Source organism: Juglans regia, chromosome 11 (assembly GCF_001411555.2).
Source record: "Juglans regia cultivar Chandler chromosome 11, Walnut 2.0, whole genome shotgun sequence".
Lineage (NCBI taxonomy): Eukaryota > Viridiplantae > Streptophyta > Magnoliopsida > Fagales > Juglandaceae > Juglans > Juglans regia.
In genome coordinates this window covers 6,824,369-6,841,955 of record NC_049911.1, presented here as the reverse complement: position 1 = coordinate 6,841,955, position 17,587 = coordinate 6,824,369, and the positions used below count along the sequence as shown (strand labels likewise).

Below are 17,587 nucleotides of genomic sequence, written 5' to 3'. Positions count from 1 at the left end.
TTCTCTTATTTTTCTTAATAGTCCTTTATATTGTTTATTTGAGTTTTGAGTTGGTGTTTGGTGCTTGGGGCATATTTGGTCTTTCTTATTATTGTAATGTCCCGAGTACATTTGTTTGTAACCACGGTTTTCCTCCGCCACAAGTGAGGGCTTATTAATAAAATTGGGTGGGGATCACTATTGGACAGGTGATTTCTCACTCTTTGATAAAAAAAAAAAAAAAAAAAGAAAAAAAAAAAAAGAATATGGTTTTGATATAATGATACTGGTTCACGTGATATGGTTGGTACCAACATGACATGATATGATATGAGTGCACCCACTTTGGAAACAAAGTGATCTTTTTACTTGTTCTTTCCTGTGTGCACACTCGGGGCTCCGAGATTGAAAAAAGAGAAGTTCACCATATGACACTGTCTAGTTTGGCCATCGTGGATAGCACAACCTTACCAAGGGGGTGAAACATGGTATATGATATGATATGATATGATACGATATGATATGATAAGATGATGATGTTCAATTATGTTATGCCAAAGTGTTTTTGAATATGAAACGGATCTTTAAATATGAATAGTTGATTTTAAGTATGAAAAGATTGAAAAGTCGCTTTGATTTTTTGATTACACATTTTTATGAGATCTACATATAAAAATAAAATGTTTTGTTTTTGCATATTGAACTTTCTGAAAAGGCTCATGTTTACATACTCGTATATGTTCTCTGCTTACTGAGTTGTGGATAACTCACTCCCTTATCTTCATTTATTTTCAGATGATATTGATTTCCCAACTGGGGGTCTGGATTAGAAATTGGAGCTTGACTAGATATGGATAGAAGGTCGAGTCTCATTGTTAGTAGATGGGTACAACTTGAGTGTTTGAAGTACTTAGAGTTGTTTGGACCTATTGAGATTTAAAGATGTATCATTTTATTTTGTTGAGATTTTTGGAAAATTGTGGACCCCTTTGGTTTATGCTATTTTTGTATTGATGATTTATGGAGTTTGTATTATGGTTGTTTGGAAATATGAGATTGTGTGTTATTTATGAAGTCTTTGGAGTTTTAGGTGCTTGGAGAGATAGGTTTGCAAGTGACAGGTAGTAATTCTTCGACCCTTCCTAGTACGGGGCGTTACAGTTGGTATCAGAACCAGATTTGAAATTCTGCAGACTTTATGGATTGAGGTTGTGGGAATTTATGGTTTTTGATTTGATTGACTTATTTTAAGGTTATAGGACATGACTTGGAGGTCTAGATTTCGATGTTTACATAAGTTTGAGCGAAAGCGAGGTTTGAGGTTTTGCATACTATAAAAAGATGTTTGATGATATTTAAGGTTTTAGAATTTTGAAAGCACTAGGACATGATTTTAAAGATATTTGGTTTGAGCTTTTGCATACTCATGTTGGGTGGCCTACGAAATCTGAGATTTTGAATATCTGTAGGCTAGGAAGTTAACTCAGATTGGAGGAATGGAAATTTGTAGACTTAAGAGATGATTTTATTTGTTTTTAAAGTTTTAGAATCCGGCAACCTTTTGGAATATTTTCTAAGATGTTTGAGGTCTTAGATGGTGTGGGTTTTAAAAAGAAGATTTTGAAGAGAGCTAAGGCTTTAGATTTTTTTTTTTTTTTTTCAGATTTTAAGAAATGACTTTGTTTACACTTGGGGTTTTAGATTAGGTAGGTGTACTTTGTTGACTATAGGTAAGGATCTTTTATAAGATGTAAGGTTTATATTTTTTTGAAGGTGCACATAAGTTCAATTGTATGATAAGTTTGAGGTTCTATAGACTATAACATATGAGGTTTTGGATATCGATTCGATTTAGGAAGTAATTTCATATTTGATATATATAGAAATTTGAGAACTAAGACGTGATCATGCGAATATTTCAGGTTTGAGATTCTGCAGACTATAAACATTTGAGGTTTGGATATCCGTGGGTTTGTGAAGAAATTTCAGATTTGAGGTGTAGATTTGTAAAGATTTAGAGCTGATAATGTGAATATTTAAGGTTTTAGATTTTGCAGACTTTATGGTTGAGTTTTGAGGTTTAGGGATTTTAGATTCGACAAGCTTACTTTGTGGACTATAGGAGATAATCTTTATAGGATTTAAGGTTTAGATTCTAAAGACGTATGGGAGTTTAGAGCGATGTCAGGTTTACAATTATAGATGGTAGGAAGGACTATATGAGTTGGTTAAAGATATGGCTAAGAATGTGTAAAACAAGTTCAAGATTTTATTGATTCATTTATTTATCTTTAACTTGTTTTAAATATTTTAACTGGTACATATATTTTTTTATATACATATTTTGTTTTCTTTCCTTAGAACGTTTAACCGAGTCTAAGATCTAAAGATGGCTGCTCATCGTCGAGTACGAAACCCGAAAGATTTGAATGAAAACAACAATGAGAGGGCCTGCACATTCGAGCAATTTAATCGCACTCATCCGCCCACCTTTGATGGAAGAGGCGATTCCAATGCAGCTGAGATTGGAGTTGACGAACTGATTTATAATGAGATTGGAGTTTTTAATTCCGCAGGCTTGGTGTGCTAGCTTGAATTAGTTTGGAGACTGATTAGGCTGTAACCATTAAGATGGGGTTGATCAGAGTTGATTCACTGATATGGGAATTTTTAGGAGAGAATTTCTTTAGAGATGGAAGGTAATGATCTAGTTTGTGTATTTTCTGAGGATTGAAGATGTTGACCTAGTTTAGAAAATGATTGTTTCTAGCTCGAGGTTATAGTGGTAGGTTTATGATTTGACCCATATTAATTTTAAAGATAATAGATAGTGCAGATTTAGGAAATGATTCTTGTTGATTTCGAGGATATAGGTCTAGATGATGGAAATGGTTGTGATGGATCACTTGCACATTTGGAGGATTATTGGTTTTGACTAAGGGTGCATGGGATCGATGCGTAGTAGTGGTGAGAGTACATGGATTTCGGAGAGTACAGGTCCTAGTCTCATTTTTAGCTTTGAAGAAGTGGCTTTGGTAGGTGTTGAAGAGGAGTCGATACAATAGTATTAAATTCAAAAGACGTTCGCTTTGAGTTTTGATGAGATGATCGAAGTGTACAGTCAAAGGGGGTTACTCAATGGAATGATGGTTGGCAATGATTGTTGTGTTTACCTTCAGGAATTAATTGTGACTTGAGGACACATAGGAATTTAAATTGTGAAGGTATACTTTCCCTTGGAGATTGAGCTTCCAGTCGAGAGAATTATGGACATTGTTATTTAACTTGAAGAGAGATTGTTGGGTCGCCATGTATGGTGTATGATAAAATCTTGGAAGTTGAAGTTTAGGCATCAGTGGTGGATAACATAATCAAATATATAAGTTAATAAAGCATTACGATCCATGGGGGTTGTGCAATAGTTTGTGGTGGATTGAAGATTTGAGCAGCATGGCTTACCTTGAGGTTTAATAGTGATATGCTATTGAAGGAACTAGTCATGCTAATACTAGCTTATAGGAGTAGAAGTAGGTGGGTGAGTTACCAAGAAAGCTTTGATAATGTTTTGGTGAAGTCAATGGTGGTTCGTAGTGAGTTTAGTCACTGCTAGATTAGATGATATTCAGAATTTAGGTGATGAGCTTTTGGGTTTAGGTTGTTGGGTAGAAGTTTATAGGCGCTCTTATTGGTTGGCTGGGTTGGATTCGAGCCTTTTACGGTATGTTCCTTATTTTAGATGAGATGGGTGTATTTTGGGGTGATGTTACTTGTTTTCAATTTGGGATGCTGAAGTTGATTGATACTGTTTTTTTGTCAATGATCATGGATGCATTTTGTAGAATATTGATTTTGATTAAGGCAGCGAGAGTTAATTGAGGAATATGAGTGATAACTCATGGTTGTGGGAAAAATAATATTTTGTACCAAAATGTGGTAATAGTTATCTGGTTAGTAGTTATGGAGCCATCTTGTGCTCGATGGTGTTGTTTTTATGAGGACATAAATTTTATGCATGTGGCGAATTATCAGAGTGCGCAGTAGGAGCACGATATTTTGGTTGTAATTAGGAGTTCAAATTTTGTGCTATTTTGAGGAATTAGTGGTGACTTGAATTTTTGAGACGATACTTGTAGTTAGAGTTTAATCACTCAGTTTTATCAATTATGTTATTGATGGTTAACTTTAGAAGTGGCCATTAGGTTACCAAAGGTAGACTACAATGAAGGTTTAGAAGTTATACCGTAGGAGTCGTTTAAGGTTAGTACAGATTATTGAATGGAGCTATTAATCATTGGGATTCCTTGGGTGTTGTATTAAGGCTCTTGTGGAAAATGAGATTTTGGATATCATAGTCACCCTAGGAATACTAGGTGTGATGTGCCACTAGGGGACTAATGCGAGTATGATGGAATTTCCTTTGGGAGTATACTTGAGAGAGCATTACTCATGCCTGTTTGGGAATTTTGATGGTATGCTTGTCTCGAGCATGTTCTGGGTTGTATCTTGTATCCTACTTGGCATTAAAGTTTGACCTCACAAATTTCGAGGACGAAATTTTATTTAAGGGGGGAGAATGTGATACCCCATATTTACGTGTATTTTGACTAAGTAAATTATTGCATATATTAAGATTATGAACTTTCTTGTTTTAAATTTCAGATGATTTACGTTATATTATTTTAAGATTTTTAATTGTTAATTGAATGTGTTTTCTTGTTATTAATTATTGTTCAGTATTTAAATTGTTCTTTAATTTAAATTAGTTGTTTGTGGGTTTTAAAATTTATTGTATTGTTGGATTTAATTATTTTATTTTACTTAGTCTTTGTGTTTGAATTATTTTATTTTACTTGCTATTTTGAAATCGTTTCCGTTGGATCATTTTTGTGACCCAAGATGTGATGATTGGACCTCATTTCTTTCACTCACTTTTTCTTTTCTTTTTCTCCTCTCTCTCTCTCTCCTCTCCCGCGCGCTACGCAACCTCTCTCTCCCCGTGTGTTGCTTCTCCTCCACCCAGCCACCGCCGCGCGCCGCCGTGTTCCTCACCGCCCAGCCCATCTCCTTCCCCACCCACCGGCGACCCCACCCTTGTGTTTTCAGCCCCTCCAGTGCCGCGAAACTGCCCCATGCGTGGCTTCAAGCCGCACGGCTTTTGGTGCTCGTGCGCCGTCGTCGCGCCACCGCTGGCCACCACCTTTTTACCACACCATCCTCGACCTCCCAACTATCTAATGCACCCATCCTTGGCTTTGATCTGCCACCAGTGAAGCCCATCTATCTCCATCTCCGATTTGAGCATTTTGGCCTTCAACCGCCGCCCACGCCGCCACCCACGGCCAACCACCACCACCACTAGCTTCATTGACATCCTTAAGCCCTTCTCTATCAATCTCGGGTCTTGGTTTGTTCCTGTTAAAAGTGAGTTTTTGAGACCCATGGCCACAGTGCATTTTGCACTATTCCGTTGCTGTGCCGCCACTTCTAGCACCTCCGTGATCTTTCAAAAATTATATTATAACATTGTAAGTATTTTCTCAAAGAACTTTTGAGATTTAAATGTATTTTCGCACTAACTCATATTTATTGTGAATTGGTTGGTTGTGCCGGACTGTATCCGAGGAGTAAGGGGGTCGGTTGGATTGGATTATGGAGTTGTTTGTATGATTGGTTTATGATGTGAGGTTTGTTGGTTGTTTTGGGTTTAAATATTGGTGTTTTGATTTTGACGTTGGTTATGGTGGATATTGATGATTTTAGAAAGTGATGATATATTTTGAGATTATGAGGGTTTTAAGTTTTGAGGAATTAAAATAGGTTATTTTAGAAACTTAGGCTTAAATATCGAAATATGTGATTGATTGGAAACTTACAGAAATTACATGATTATTTTTATAGGTGACGATTTATAGTTGACTCGACATTTTTGAGGAAAGTTCTGAAAAGCTAAGTCGTCCAGGTAAGCGGGATTCCTATGGTAGATTTGCATAAAAAGAAATGAGCTGAGGTTGGTTTGTAAAAAAATGTGCATGTTGTTTTAAAAAGAAAATGTGAAAAACAACCTCAGTATATGTTTTGCATTCACTCATGAGATATGTATGAAAGAGAAAAGAAATATTTTTGACGTGAATAGTGTAGACATGAGCAATATTTGACATATTTCTGAAATGTGCAAAAGAGCGAATATGATATCATTGAGATTTTTATGCATGTGATACGAAATGTTTTGGATCTTTTATTGATCAAATGGAATGACATGAATATGTTTCGCACGTGTTTTGATATGATATTGATATGATAAAACTTTGGCATACTTCTCTGTTTTGAATCTGATTCTGAATATGGTTCTGATATGATGATACTGGTTCAAGTGATATGGTTGGTACCAACATGGTATGATATGATATGAGTGCACCCACTTTGGAAACAAAGTGGTCTTTTTACGTGTTCTTTCCTGTGTGCACACTCGGGGCTCCAAGATTGAAAAAAGAGAAGTTCACCATATGACACTGCCTGGTTTGGCCACTGGGGATAGCACAACCCTACCATAGGGTTTAAACATGGTATATGATATGAAACGATATGATATGATAAGATGAAGATGTTCAGTTATGTTATGCCAAAGCATTTTTGAATATAAAACGGATCTTTAAATATGAATAGTTGATTTTAAGTATGAAAAGATTGAAAAGTCGCTTTGATTTTTTAATAACACGTTTTTATGAGATCTGCATATAAAAATAAAATGTTTTGTTTCCGCATACTGAACTTTCTGAAAAGGCTCATGTTTACATACTAATATATGTTCTCTGCTTACTGAGTTGTGGATAACTCACCCCCTTATCTTCATATATTTTCAGATGACATTGATTTCCCAGCTGGGGGTCTGGATTAGAAATTGGAGCTTGACTAAATATGAATAGAAGGTCGAGTCTCATTGTTAGTGGAAGGGTATAACTTGAGTATTTGAAGTATGTGATTCTGTGTTATTTCGTTGAGATTTAAAGATGTATCATTTTATTTCGTTGAGATTTTTGGAAAATTGTGGACCCCTTTAGTTTATGCTATTTTTGTATTGATGATTTATGGAGTTTGTATTATGGTTATTCGGAAATATGAGATTGTGTTATTTATGAAGTTTTTGGAGTTTTAGGTGCTTGGAGAGACAGGTTTGTAAGTGACAGGTAGTAATTCTCTGACCCTTCCGGGTACGGGGTGTTACATATGACCAAGCCCATCACAGATGATGCTATAACCAGTCTGTATTCCACCATCTCGCCAAAGAGTCTAGTCATCGTAGACTTGGATTGTTCTTCTGGACCAAACTCTTTGTTTGTGATTTGTAAACTTATCAAGGTTGTGGATGAGATTCGACAAAAGCTAGGACATCCATCTTTAGTTATGGCTTTGCCACGGGTGATAAATGTGGCATACGGCCCAACCACGGGTTACAATAGTAGATACGGTCCAACCACGGGCTATAATAGTGGATACGGCCCAACCATGGGTAATAATAGTGGATACAGCCCAAACACGGGTTATAGTAGTGGTCTCTGTTTTGAGTGCATACCTTGGTGACAAAGTGATTTACGTTCTGCTTGGCTATCCGCAGATGCACAACCCTACCACGGGGGTTATACATGGCCTCTGTTCTGATATGATGTTCTGATGATGATGATGATCATTTATGCTATGCCAAAGAATATTTTTGAATGAAATTATTTCTAAATCTTCGCTCTGATATTTTGATAACATGTTTTGCTTCCGCACTCTAAAAATAAAAATGTTTTGTTTTGCATTCTGATTTCTATAAATGCTCATGTTTACACAGTGGTATATGTTCTCTGCTTACTGAGTTGTTGATAATTCACCCCTTATCTCCATATAACTTTTCAGATGATTTTGAATAGTCCAGCTAAGGATCAGGATTTTGGAGCATCGTTGAGATGATTATTTAAGCATAATGGTTTACTCATAGAAGATTTTTGAGAAGTGGCAGATTTTATTGAGAGATTTTGTAGTATTCTTATGACTTTATATTTTGGAATCTATAAATACATTGATGAATTGTGAGTTTTAAGTTATAGGGAGTAACTCTTCGATCCCTGCAGGACCGGGGCGTTACAAGTTTTGAGTGTTCCATCTTTCTTGTTAAAGAACAACGCAAGCACTCCCCATGGTGATGAACTTGGTCTAATAAACCCCTTATCCATAAATTCTTAATGTTGCACCTTCAACTCCTTTAGTTCTGATGGAGCCATTCGGTAGGGAGCCTTGTGCACAGGAGCTACTTCTAATTCCAAGTCAATTGCAAACTTGATTTTCCGAATAAGAGGTAGTCTTGGAAGATTATCCACAACAATATCTAGAAACTCCTCAACAACCGAAATTCCCATCACCGACTTCTTTCCCATTGTCTTCGTCACCACTTGAACCAGATACATTTCTGCCCTTCTGGCCAACTCTCTCTTCACTTAAATTGCTGATGTTAGAGTCGGACTTGCTTTAAGTTTATTGCCTGCAAACTCCCTATTTACCCTACAGGTTGTTAAAACTCAGCCTCAACAGTTGATACTCAAGTATTGTTGGAATAACCAGTCCATTCCCAAGATAATGTCAAATCCAAGAAGGTTGAACATCATCAGATCAACTTCCAACGCTCTTCCTTGAGCAGCTAGCACTGGGGCATTTCCTAGCATAATGATCACACGTCTAGCTACATTTGAAATAGTTGACCCCACCTTGACCAGAATCTCCCTCGTGGGAGCTAGTACACATGTTGCAGATTGGGGCTCTGCCCCTCATGTGAACACCTGTAGTTGCTTGAGGCCACGCTTCAGCTCTCGTCGTGAATTTTTGGGGTTACCTTGAACTGCTACCCTCTCTGGTGTAGGTCATTCTCTTTTGACACGTTGGAGAGGTGACCCAGCTGTCGTGTTCACGTTCAGCTATAGAGGCCATTTACAGCATCCTTTGAAAATTTTGAATATAAGTACAGGCGTCCTGCGCACGAACTTGCGGTACCTCTCACTCAACACAATAAGAACAAACTTATACAGCCATCCAGATACACAAGATCTGTGAGTGAGATTGAGAGAGATGGAAGTTGTTGATCAAGTGCTCCACATGAATGGAGGAACGGGAGACACAAGCTACGCAAATAACTCCTTATTTCAGGTGAGTTCAGAAATCCTCCCCCCTCAAGATCGAGTTCTCAGGCCAATAATCTGTAGGATTACGACAGATCACCCTTTGGAATGAATTTTCCCAATTGAATTTTTTATGATATTATATATATAATTATAAGTTTATTGCATGATTCACATGTATAGAAGAGGAAGCTTTACATGAGGTACGCTCTGTGTTATCAGTGATTGTGGTAATTTACATTAGAGTAATAGTAAATAATGCAGTCTTAGGATATACAAGTCTTTTGCAAGCACACTTTGAAAAAATAGTTTTTTCATGGGTATGTCTCACTTTTTTGTTCAGAGAGTCGTAATGACAGCTTGGACATCCTAGACTTTTACAAATCATTTTACATATAGAGAGTTGATTCCATGTTGCTAAATATCCAAAAGAACTAAATCGAAATCTTTGTTTGGAATTTGGACAGAAAAATGGGATATCTATGACCAAGCCCATCACAGATGATGCTATAACCAATCTCTATTGCACCATCTCGCCAAAGAGTCTAGTCATCGCAGACTTGGGTTGTTCTTCTGGACCAAACTCTTTGTTTGTGATTTCTGAACTTATCAAGGTTGTGGATGAGCTTCGACAAAAACTAGGACATCCATCACTTGAATATCAAGTACTCTTGAACGACCTTACTGGGAATGATTTTAATACAATTTTCAAGTCATTGCCAAGCTTCCAGAAAAAAATGAGTAATCAACTGGGTGCTGGAGTTTGTCCTATTTTTATTTCAGGAGTACCCGGTTCTTTCTATAGCAGACTTTTTCCGAGCAAGAGTCTGCATTTTGTCCATTCTTCTTATAGCCTCAACTGGTTGTCTCAGGTAATTAACTTTCTTAAGCAAAAATACAAAATTAAAACAATATTAATTTGATCTTAATTATATTATATCCACAATCATATGATATGTGGCCATAATTATATGATATGCTAAGCATTTTGTTGATTTCAAATGTAGAAATAAAAACAGTTGGTGTTAGGCCAAGATCTATTATGTTTTTACATGCATGACACTGTAGTAAGAAATACATTAATAAAAACTAACCTTATTGTTCATGACTAGCTAGGTTCCTGAGCAGTTGGAGAACAACAAAGGGAACATTTGCGTGGCAAGTAGAAGCCCGCCAATTGTACTAAGGGCCTACCACGCGCAATTTCAAAACGATTTTTCAATGTTTTTAAGTTGTCGCGCAGAGGAATTGGTGGTTGGAGGGCGAATGGTCTTAACGTTTCTGGGCAGAAGAAGTGAAGATCCCTCCAGCAAAGAGTGTTGTTATATTTGGGAACTTTTGGCTTTGGCACTCAATGACTTGGTCTCCAAAGTAACCTGGCTTCACTTTTATATGATACGAGTCCATTATGATGCATTATTGGCATAACTGTACCTGAATTTTCATGGATTTTCCATAATAAGTTTTTAATTTAGTCATACTAGAAATTTACATCATTGCATGCTCTTGATGTTGTCGGTCCATTAATGCATGTTGACAATTTTTTTGTTGATCATGTAGACCAACAGAAATATGCGGAACATGTATTAATATGAATAGAAAAATATTTTTTTTTAATTTTTTTTTATACATTTGGGGAGGCGGGATATCAAACCCAAGACCTCCATTTTGGAGGTTGGAGGTTTATGTTAATCAGACCATATGCCTTCAGCGAATAGAAAAATGTTATGAACTGGGAAGTTTGGACTTCTCCAGATTTGCATAAGATCTATCATTCTAAAAAATATCATGTGTTATTATATGCAGGGACTCATTGAAGAAGAAATAATGAATTCCTTCAATATTCCTCTATACTCACCATCCCTATCAGAAGTGAAATCTGAAGTTTTAAAGGAAGGATCTTTCACCATTGATCATCTCGAGACTTCTGAAGTGAATTGGATTGCATATGATAGTGAACTCATGATGAACTCGCCCGATGCATTTTTTTATGGTGGATACTGTGTTGCAAAGTGCATTAGAGCTGCCGTTGAGCCTTTGCTTATTAGTCATTTTGGAGATGCAATTATTGAGGAGGTTTTCTGCAGATACAGGGAAATTCTTTCTAATTGCCTTTCTAAAGAGACCAATAACTCTATCAGTGTCATCGTTTCTGTAACAAAAAAAGGATGATCATGATCGATCAAGATATTGATCCATGAATTTCTAGTATCAAATGTAAGACAGATCATAATCAGTACTTAATTTGAAATAAGAGTCTATGTTCTTAGCTAGACTCATTTGCAATGAGCAATATATTATTATGGTGTACAATATTGGTGGAATGAATCGTGCAACCTCTTTTCTCTATGTAATAACCCGGCCCATGGAGCATGCAGCCCCGTTTATGTTTTGGCGATAGTTGTGATCGACACCGGGATGTAGACCACATGAGTCACGCACCCCTCACTTATTATGACAAGTGTGTGCGCTCACATATTTAAATAATGTGTACAGTTATATCGCAACCGAAAATTAAAAGGGTAATCATAAAAAAAAAATTAAGTAATAGTACTAGAGAAATTTAAACTCGTCACAATCCAAATATCCATAAGTCACAAGTCTTCAAACTACAGACAAAAGAATATTACAGTCATCCATAATTAATTCAAAGTCGAAAAGAACACTAAAATAATCTCAATCTTCACTCTTCAGGTGAACCCAGACCTAGATTGGGGAGATTTTCTCCTTTCAAATATTTCTGTTTTGGAATGTGTAGTTTTCTTGGGCTTTCCGTTCAGGGTTGGTTTCTAGCGGTCAGACGGCTAGGGTTTGCTGTTTTTCGGCAGCTTAGCCCCTCTAATGGCCTTGCCATCGGCGGGGAACACTGGTCCTAGACATGGTATGGCAAAATCGTATGCTTCAATAGTCTCAAAATCGGCAGAGAACTCATCGTTCCAAATTCCATTACGGTTTCCTGTGGAAATAAACAGCAAGTTAGGCTTCATTTTTTCGGAAACAGAGATGACGAAAGCGATGGAAGAATACAAGTTTGCGATTGTTATAATATTCATGCATGTTCGGCCTTTTATTAATGTGATTAGACTAAACGTGGTGAAAAAGTGGAGTTTGGTAGAGATTCTGATAATCAGCTTTATGGATGATTATCATGTTTTAATTCAGATGAAGTATGAACGTGATTTTTTGCATGGATGAGCTCGTGAAGGAAGAGTCTTCGAAGGAAACACTTTTCGATTATTCAAATGGACAAAGGACTTTGATTTACATAAAGAATCTTCTTTGGCTCCTCAATGGATTTTCTTACCAGGATTGCCAATGCATCTTTATCGTCGTGATTGTCTTCAAATTTTTGCAACACGTTTTGGTCTTTATCTCGTGACGGATAATGCGACTTTGAACCAGTCGAGAGCTATGTGTGCAAGAATTTGTGTGGAGGTAGATTTGATTGTGGAACTAGTGAAAGGATTTCCAATTATAGTTTCGCCTACTAAATGTATTTGGCAAGAGGAAAGATATGAAAAACTGGGTTTTTATTGTATGAAATGCGATAGGGACATACGGCTGTGGTCTGTAGGGTTGGGGAGAGGTGCAAGGAGGATGGGAAGCCGAAAGATAAAAGAGTGTGGTAGCCAAAAAATATTAAAACTAGGGGTAGTTCTTCGGGGACCAAAGACGACAAGGAGATGGAAGCAAATGTTGAATTACCATATGCTAGATTGCAGGTCACACGAGAGGATATGAATGCAAATGTCGTGCAAGTAGCAAAAATTGATGAAGCGCCTAATATTATAACTGAAAGGACGACATTGAACATTGAGGGTGAGTCTTCAAAATTTAATCAGTCTGGGAAGGTGCTGAGTATTATAATGAATGCAGAGATGCCGAAGGACCCTCTACCAGAGTAAGAGAAAATAGCAGAAAATCAAAATGATGTTAGTGATGAAGAATGTGAGAAGGTTTGGTGTGATAAAGAAAATGAAATGGTGTCGGAGCTTGTGGAGATGCTAGACAAGGAATTTTTTGACTTGCCATGGACCCTGGTTGCTAAGACGGCGAATATGAATTCTCATAACAGATTGCAAGGGGATTTAGCTATGGGATATTCTTCGAAGCATGAAGAAGGAGAAATAACAGGATTAAGGGGTAAAGAGAAGGCCTACGATTCTGAAGGAGCTGATCGATCGGATATAGAAAAGTTAAAAATTACATTAGACAAGACGGTGAGGAAGTCCCAACGGGTTCACACTTGATCACAAAAGCTGAACTTATGATTGAAAATATTTTTTATTGGAATGTTAGAGGGTTGGGGAGTTCGAAGAGGAGATTAAAGTCATTAATTATCAAAAAAGATATTAATATTTGTCCAATTGCGGAACCTTTTGTTGGTAATAACTGTATGACTGCTACCAGTTCTTTTTTGTATCTTAATTATTTTTGTTCCAATGAGTTAGCGGGTGGCAAGTTGTGGATTTTTTGGAAAGAGTTGAATGAGTTTCAAATGGTGTTTTGTACTGCTCAAACGATATCAGGATGGCTGTCTTCAGCGAATCAAAGGATGCTTATAACCTTTGTTTATGCTAAATGTTCTTACACAGAAAGAAGAGATTTATGGGAAGAATCGGAGAATCAACTGTTGAATAATGTGCCTTGGATGGTGATGGGCGATTTCAATGCTATTCACATAGACTTTGAAAGAATTGGTTGTCATCCTCGACCATTAATTTCTATGTTAGAGTTTAATGATTGTTAAATCATGTTTGTTCGATCTCTAAAGTAGCGGGCGTACTATGTGATGGTGTAATGGCCATTTTGGGGTAAACAGAAATTGCTCGAAGCTAGATAGAGTGGTCATCAACAACACCTTCTCTAATCAGTTTGCTCCGACTCAGTTAGTCTATTTGAAATGGAAAATCTCAGATCATTGTCCTATGGTGGTTCATTTGGAGAGGCCTTTTTCATTATATTGTCCGGTTCCTTTCCGTTTTCAAAATATGTAGTGCTTACATGAGACATTTTTAGATTGTGTGCATGAAGGTTGGGACAAATTGCTAAAAAGAAGTGGCTGATGGAAGGAGATTAGGACACTATGTTTTTTCATTCTGTGATTAATCAAAGGAGTACAAAGGCACATCTTTCTTGGATGGTTTTATTAGATGGTACAACATTTGATAATGCTGAGTCTGTCCATTGGGGTGCTGCACAGTATTTCCGAGACTTCCTTTCCTCGTCGTGTGAAGTGGTGCAAGCTGACTTATCCAACTTGATTGATCCTGTTATTTCGGAAGCTTATAATAATATGTTGTGTGCTGATCCGACAAAGATGGAAGTGAAAGAAGCAATTTTTTCAATTCCTCAATAAAGCAGCTTGGGCCCAGATGGGTTCGAGTCTGGTTTCTACATAAAGTGTTGTGAGATCATTAAAGAAGATGTTATTGAAGCTGCAGGGTAGTTTTTCAGGGGCAACCCTTTAATCAGGTTCTTTACGTCATCCTTTATTGTTTTTATCCCAAAAGTACCTGATCCTTCCAGTTTTGATAAATTCCGGCCTATTAGTTTGTGTTCAGTGGCCTATAAGATGTTTTCAAAAATTATTGTGTCTCGATTGGCTCAGGTTATTCATAAGTTGGTATCCCGTGAATGAGGTGCTTTTGTTCCATGATGTAGTATTTTTGAAAACATCACGCTTGTCCAAGAGATGGTACACTCCCTCCACAGGGAAATTTTGGGTGGTAATGTAATGTTAAAAATAGATATGGCTAAGCTTATGACAGGGTTGACTGGAGTTTTCTCTTAAAGTCCTTCAGCTTCTCTAATAATTTTTGCAAATTGATTGGTGAATATATTAAGTCGCCATGGTTTGCTATGATGATGAATGAAACTTTTAAAGATCTTTTTCAATCTGGTCGGGGGCTATGACAAGGGGATCCATTATCTCCTTATTTATTTATTATTATGGAGGAGGTGTTAATAAGGCTGCTTAGGAAAAATTTTAAAAATGGTCGGATTGGAAGATTTACTCACCCGGTGGAGGCTCCTTTAGTCTCTCACTTGTTGTATAATGATGATATGTTGATTTTTTCTAATGGGGGAAAAATTCTATTAAGAGACTTGTTGAGATTCTTACCACTTATGAAAGGTGGCGTGTCAAAAGATTAGTGGTGAGAAATCAGTGATTTTTCCCTCTAAATTTATAAATCTAACTGAGAAGCATGATTTGTTGAGAGTTATGGGATTTAAGGATGGACAATTCCCTGTAATTTATTTGGGTGCGGCGCTTGTTATAGGTAGATTGACTTCCCACACCATTGAGCCACTAGTTGAGAAAATATGGAAAAAAAGTGGTGGGTAGGAAATTCCAATTGTTGTCTCAATGTGGTCGTTTAATTTTAATGCGACATGGGCTATCTAGTTTTCCTTTTCATATCCTCTCGGTGATCAATATTCCGAAGGTGACTCTTGATCGAATAAACTCTATATTAGTCAATTTCCTTTGGGGCATAGTGGAGGGAAGGAGGAAATAGCACTAGCGATCATGGTCTAAAATTTTCAAACCTTCTAATGAAGGGGGTTTGGGGCTGAAGGTTTGCGGGCTGATTTTTTTAAATCAAAATATTTAAGGGAGGGTCACCCTTTGTCCTATATTCCGAAGGCTATAGATTTAAGAATGTGGAGATCGATAATGAAACATGTTCCAGAAGTAATGGAAAATGTTCAGATTTTGTTGCGAAATGGAAATTCCTTTTTTTGGTTTGAAAGATGGCTAGCTTCCGGCCCTTTATCAGCCAGAATTACAGACATTACTAATAAGCGAATTTGTATCAGAGATTGTTGGATGGATCAGGCATGGAATGTTGAACTCTTGAAGGACTTAGTGGGAGAGGTGATTATGGAAGAAATCGTGCAAACTAGCATTAGGGGGCGTAATGGATGGATATTTGTGTGTGGAAACCAACTTCGGATGGAAAATTTACCACTGCTCCTGCTTGGGAATTAACTAGGGAAAAAGGGGGTCAATTGCCTTTGCATGATTGGTTTTGGAACAAAAGTTTGCCAAAAAAAGTCTGCATGTGCAATTGGAGAGCTTTGTTCCATAGTCTGGCTGTAAGCTCAGAATAAGGGTATTTCTCTTGTGTCGATGTGTGATTGTTGTATTCCGCAAGCTAAGGAGAGCATTGATCATGTTTTAGCTACAGGTCCGATAGCTTCTTTGGTTTGGGAATTTGGAAGTCAGCTTTTAAAGGTGTTGTGTTTGATGTTTAATACCTGGAAAGCAAGAATATCGGCTTGGATGATTTTTGCAAAAATGTCTTCTTTTGATGGTAATCTCATTGGTATGATACCTTGCATTATCACTTGGTGTTTATGGAATAGGAGATATAAAGTACGTATGGAGGGGTTGAAAATTAGTGTGATGGAAGTGTGGACTTCAGTGAAAATGTGGCTCAATAAGATGGTGGGTGAATTGCAAGTGCATAGGCAACTTAATGAGTAGGATCTTTATTTGTTAAAAGAGTTAAATTTGGAGATGCCAAAGCTTGTTACCCGAAAATGTTTGCTAGTGAAATGGTCAAAGGCGTTGTCGGGATGGATCAAGCTTAATTGCGGTGGGAGTAGTCGTAATAACCCAGGGTCTTCGGGAGGTGGGGGTATCTTGCAGGATATGGATGGAAATTTCAAAGCAGCCTTCTCGGCTCATTTTGGTGTTGGTACTAATAATGAAGCTGAATTGAGAGCTATGTTAGAAGGAATTTGGCTTTGTAAAAGACTATATTTTTTCAATGTAATCATTGAAAGTGATTCCAGGTTGGTTGTGGATTGGTTCCAGACTGGTAAATGCACTCTATGGTATATATGAGACTATTGGAATGAGTTTATTTCTGAAATGCAAGGAATGGATATCCGTGTTTTACATCAATTCAAAGAAAGGAATCAAGCGGCTTATTTTTTGGCTAAACAAGGCAAGTTAGGAAGTAATGTTATTTATGAAGATCTCCAGAATTTGCCGAGGTTTTTAATGGGAGTTATTCGGATCGACAAGGCAGGGCTGCGTTTTATACGTACCTAAGTTTCTTTTTTCTGTTTTTTCTTTAGGCTTATTTAGATGGTTTTTATTCTAGGCCCGTTTAGAGTTTGTTGTTGCATTTGGTTTTGTGTTTTGGCTTTGTTTGTTTTGTGTTTGGGAGGTTTTTTTTTATTTCCTATTTGTAAACTCCAAGATACTTGGTTTCTAACCACGGTATTCCTCTGCCATAAGTGAGAGCAGATTAATAAACTTGGGACTGGGCCACTATTAGACATGTGACTATCGTCTCTTCTTAAGAAAGAAAAAAGGTGAAGCCAGACCTCAATACATATGCCCATCCTCTGTATCAAAATCAAAGCTTTCGCGGAGAGGACCACTATGGTGAGATTTCACAAACTCTCAGTAAGTGAAACTAAGTCTAACACCCAAAATACAT

The 17,587-nt window shown here is 37.2% G+C and overlaps 1 protein-coding gene across 1 annotated transcript; it reads left to right on the top strand.

Annotated features, from left to right (window-relative positions):
* Positions 1–8,993: 8,993 nt before the first annotated feature.
* Positions 8,994–11,456, top strand: LOC109006928 (salicylate carboxymethyltransferase-like). The gene is made up of 4 exons (XM_018986373.1): positions 8,994–9,156; positions 9,596–10,000; positions 10,245–10,499; positions 10,935–11,456. Exons 1-4 carry the CDS (start codon positions 9,079–9,081, stop codon positions 11,298–11,300), a joined length of 1,104 nt encoding a protein of 367 aa, XP_018841918.1. The 5' UTR covers positions 8,994–9,078; the 3' UTR covers positions 11,301–11,456.
* Positions 11,457–17,587: the final 6,131 nt, after the last annotated feature.

What these genes read in the sequence shown, in the direction of transcription:
- LOC109006928 (XM_018986373.1), top strand. Translation starts at nt 9,079, where the DNA reads ATGGAAGTTGTTGATCAAGTGCTCCACATGAATGGAGGAACGGGAGAC. An exon ending in CAAATAACTCCTTATTTCAG is followed by an intron (nt 9,157 to 9,595) that starts GTGAGTTCAGAA and finishes GAATTTGGACAG; the next exon opens with AAAAATGGGATATCTATGAC. An exon ending in TCAATGACTTGGTCTCCAAA is followed by an intron (nt 10,500 to 10,934) that starts GTAACCTGGCTT and finishes TATTATATGCAG; the next exon opens with GGACTCATTGAAGAAGAAAT.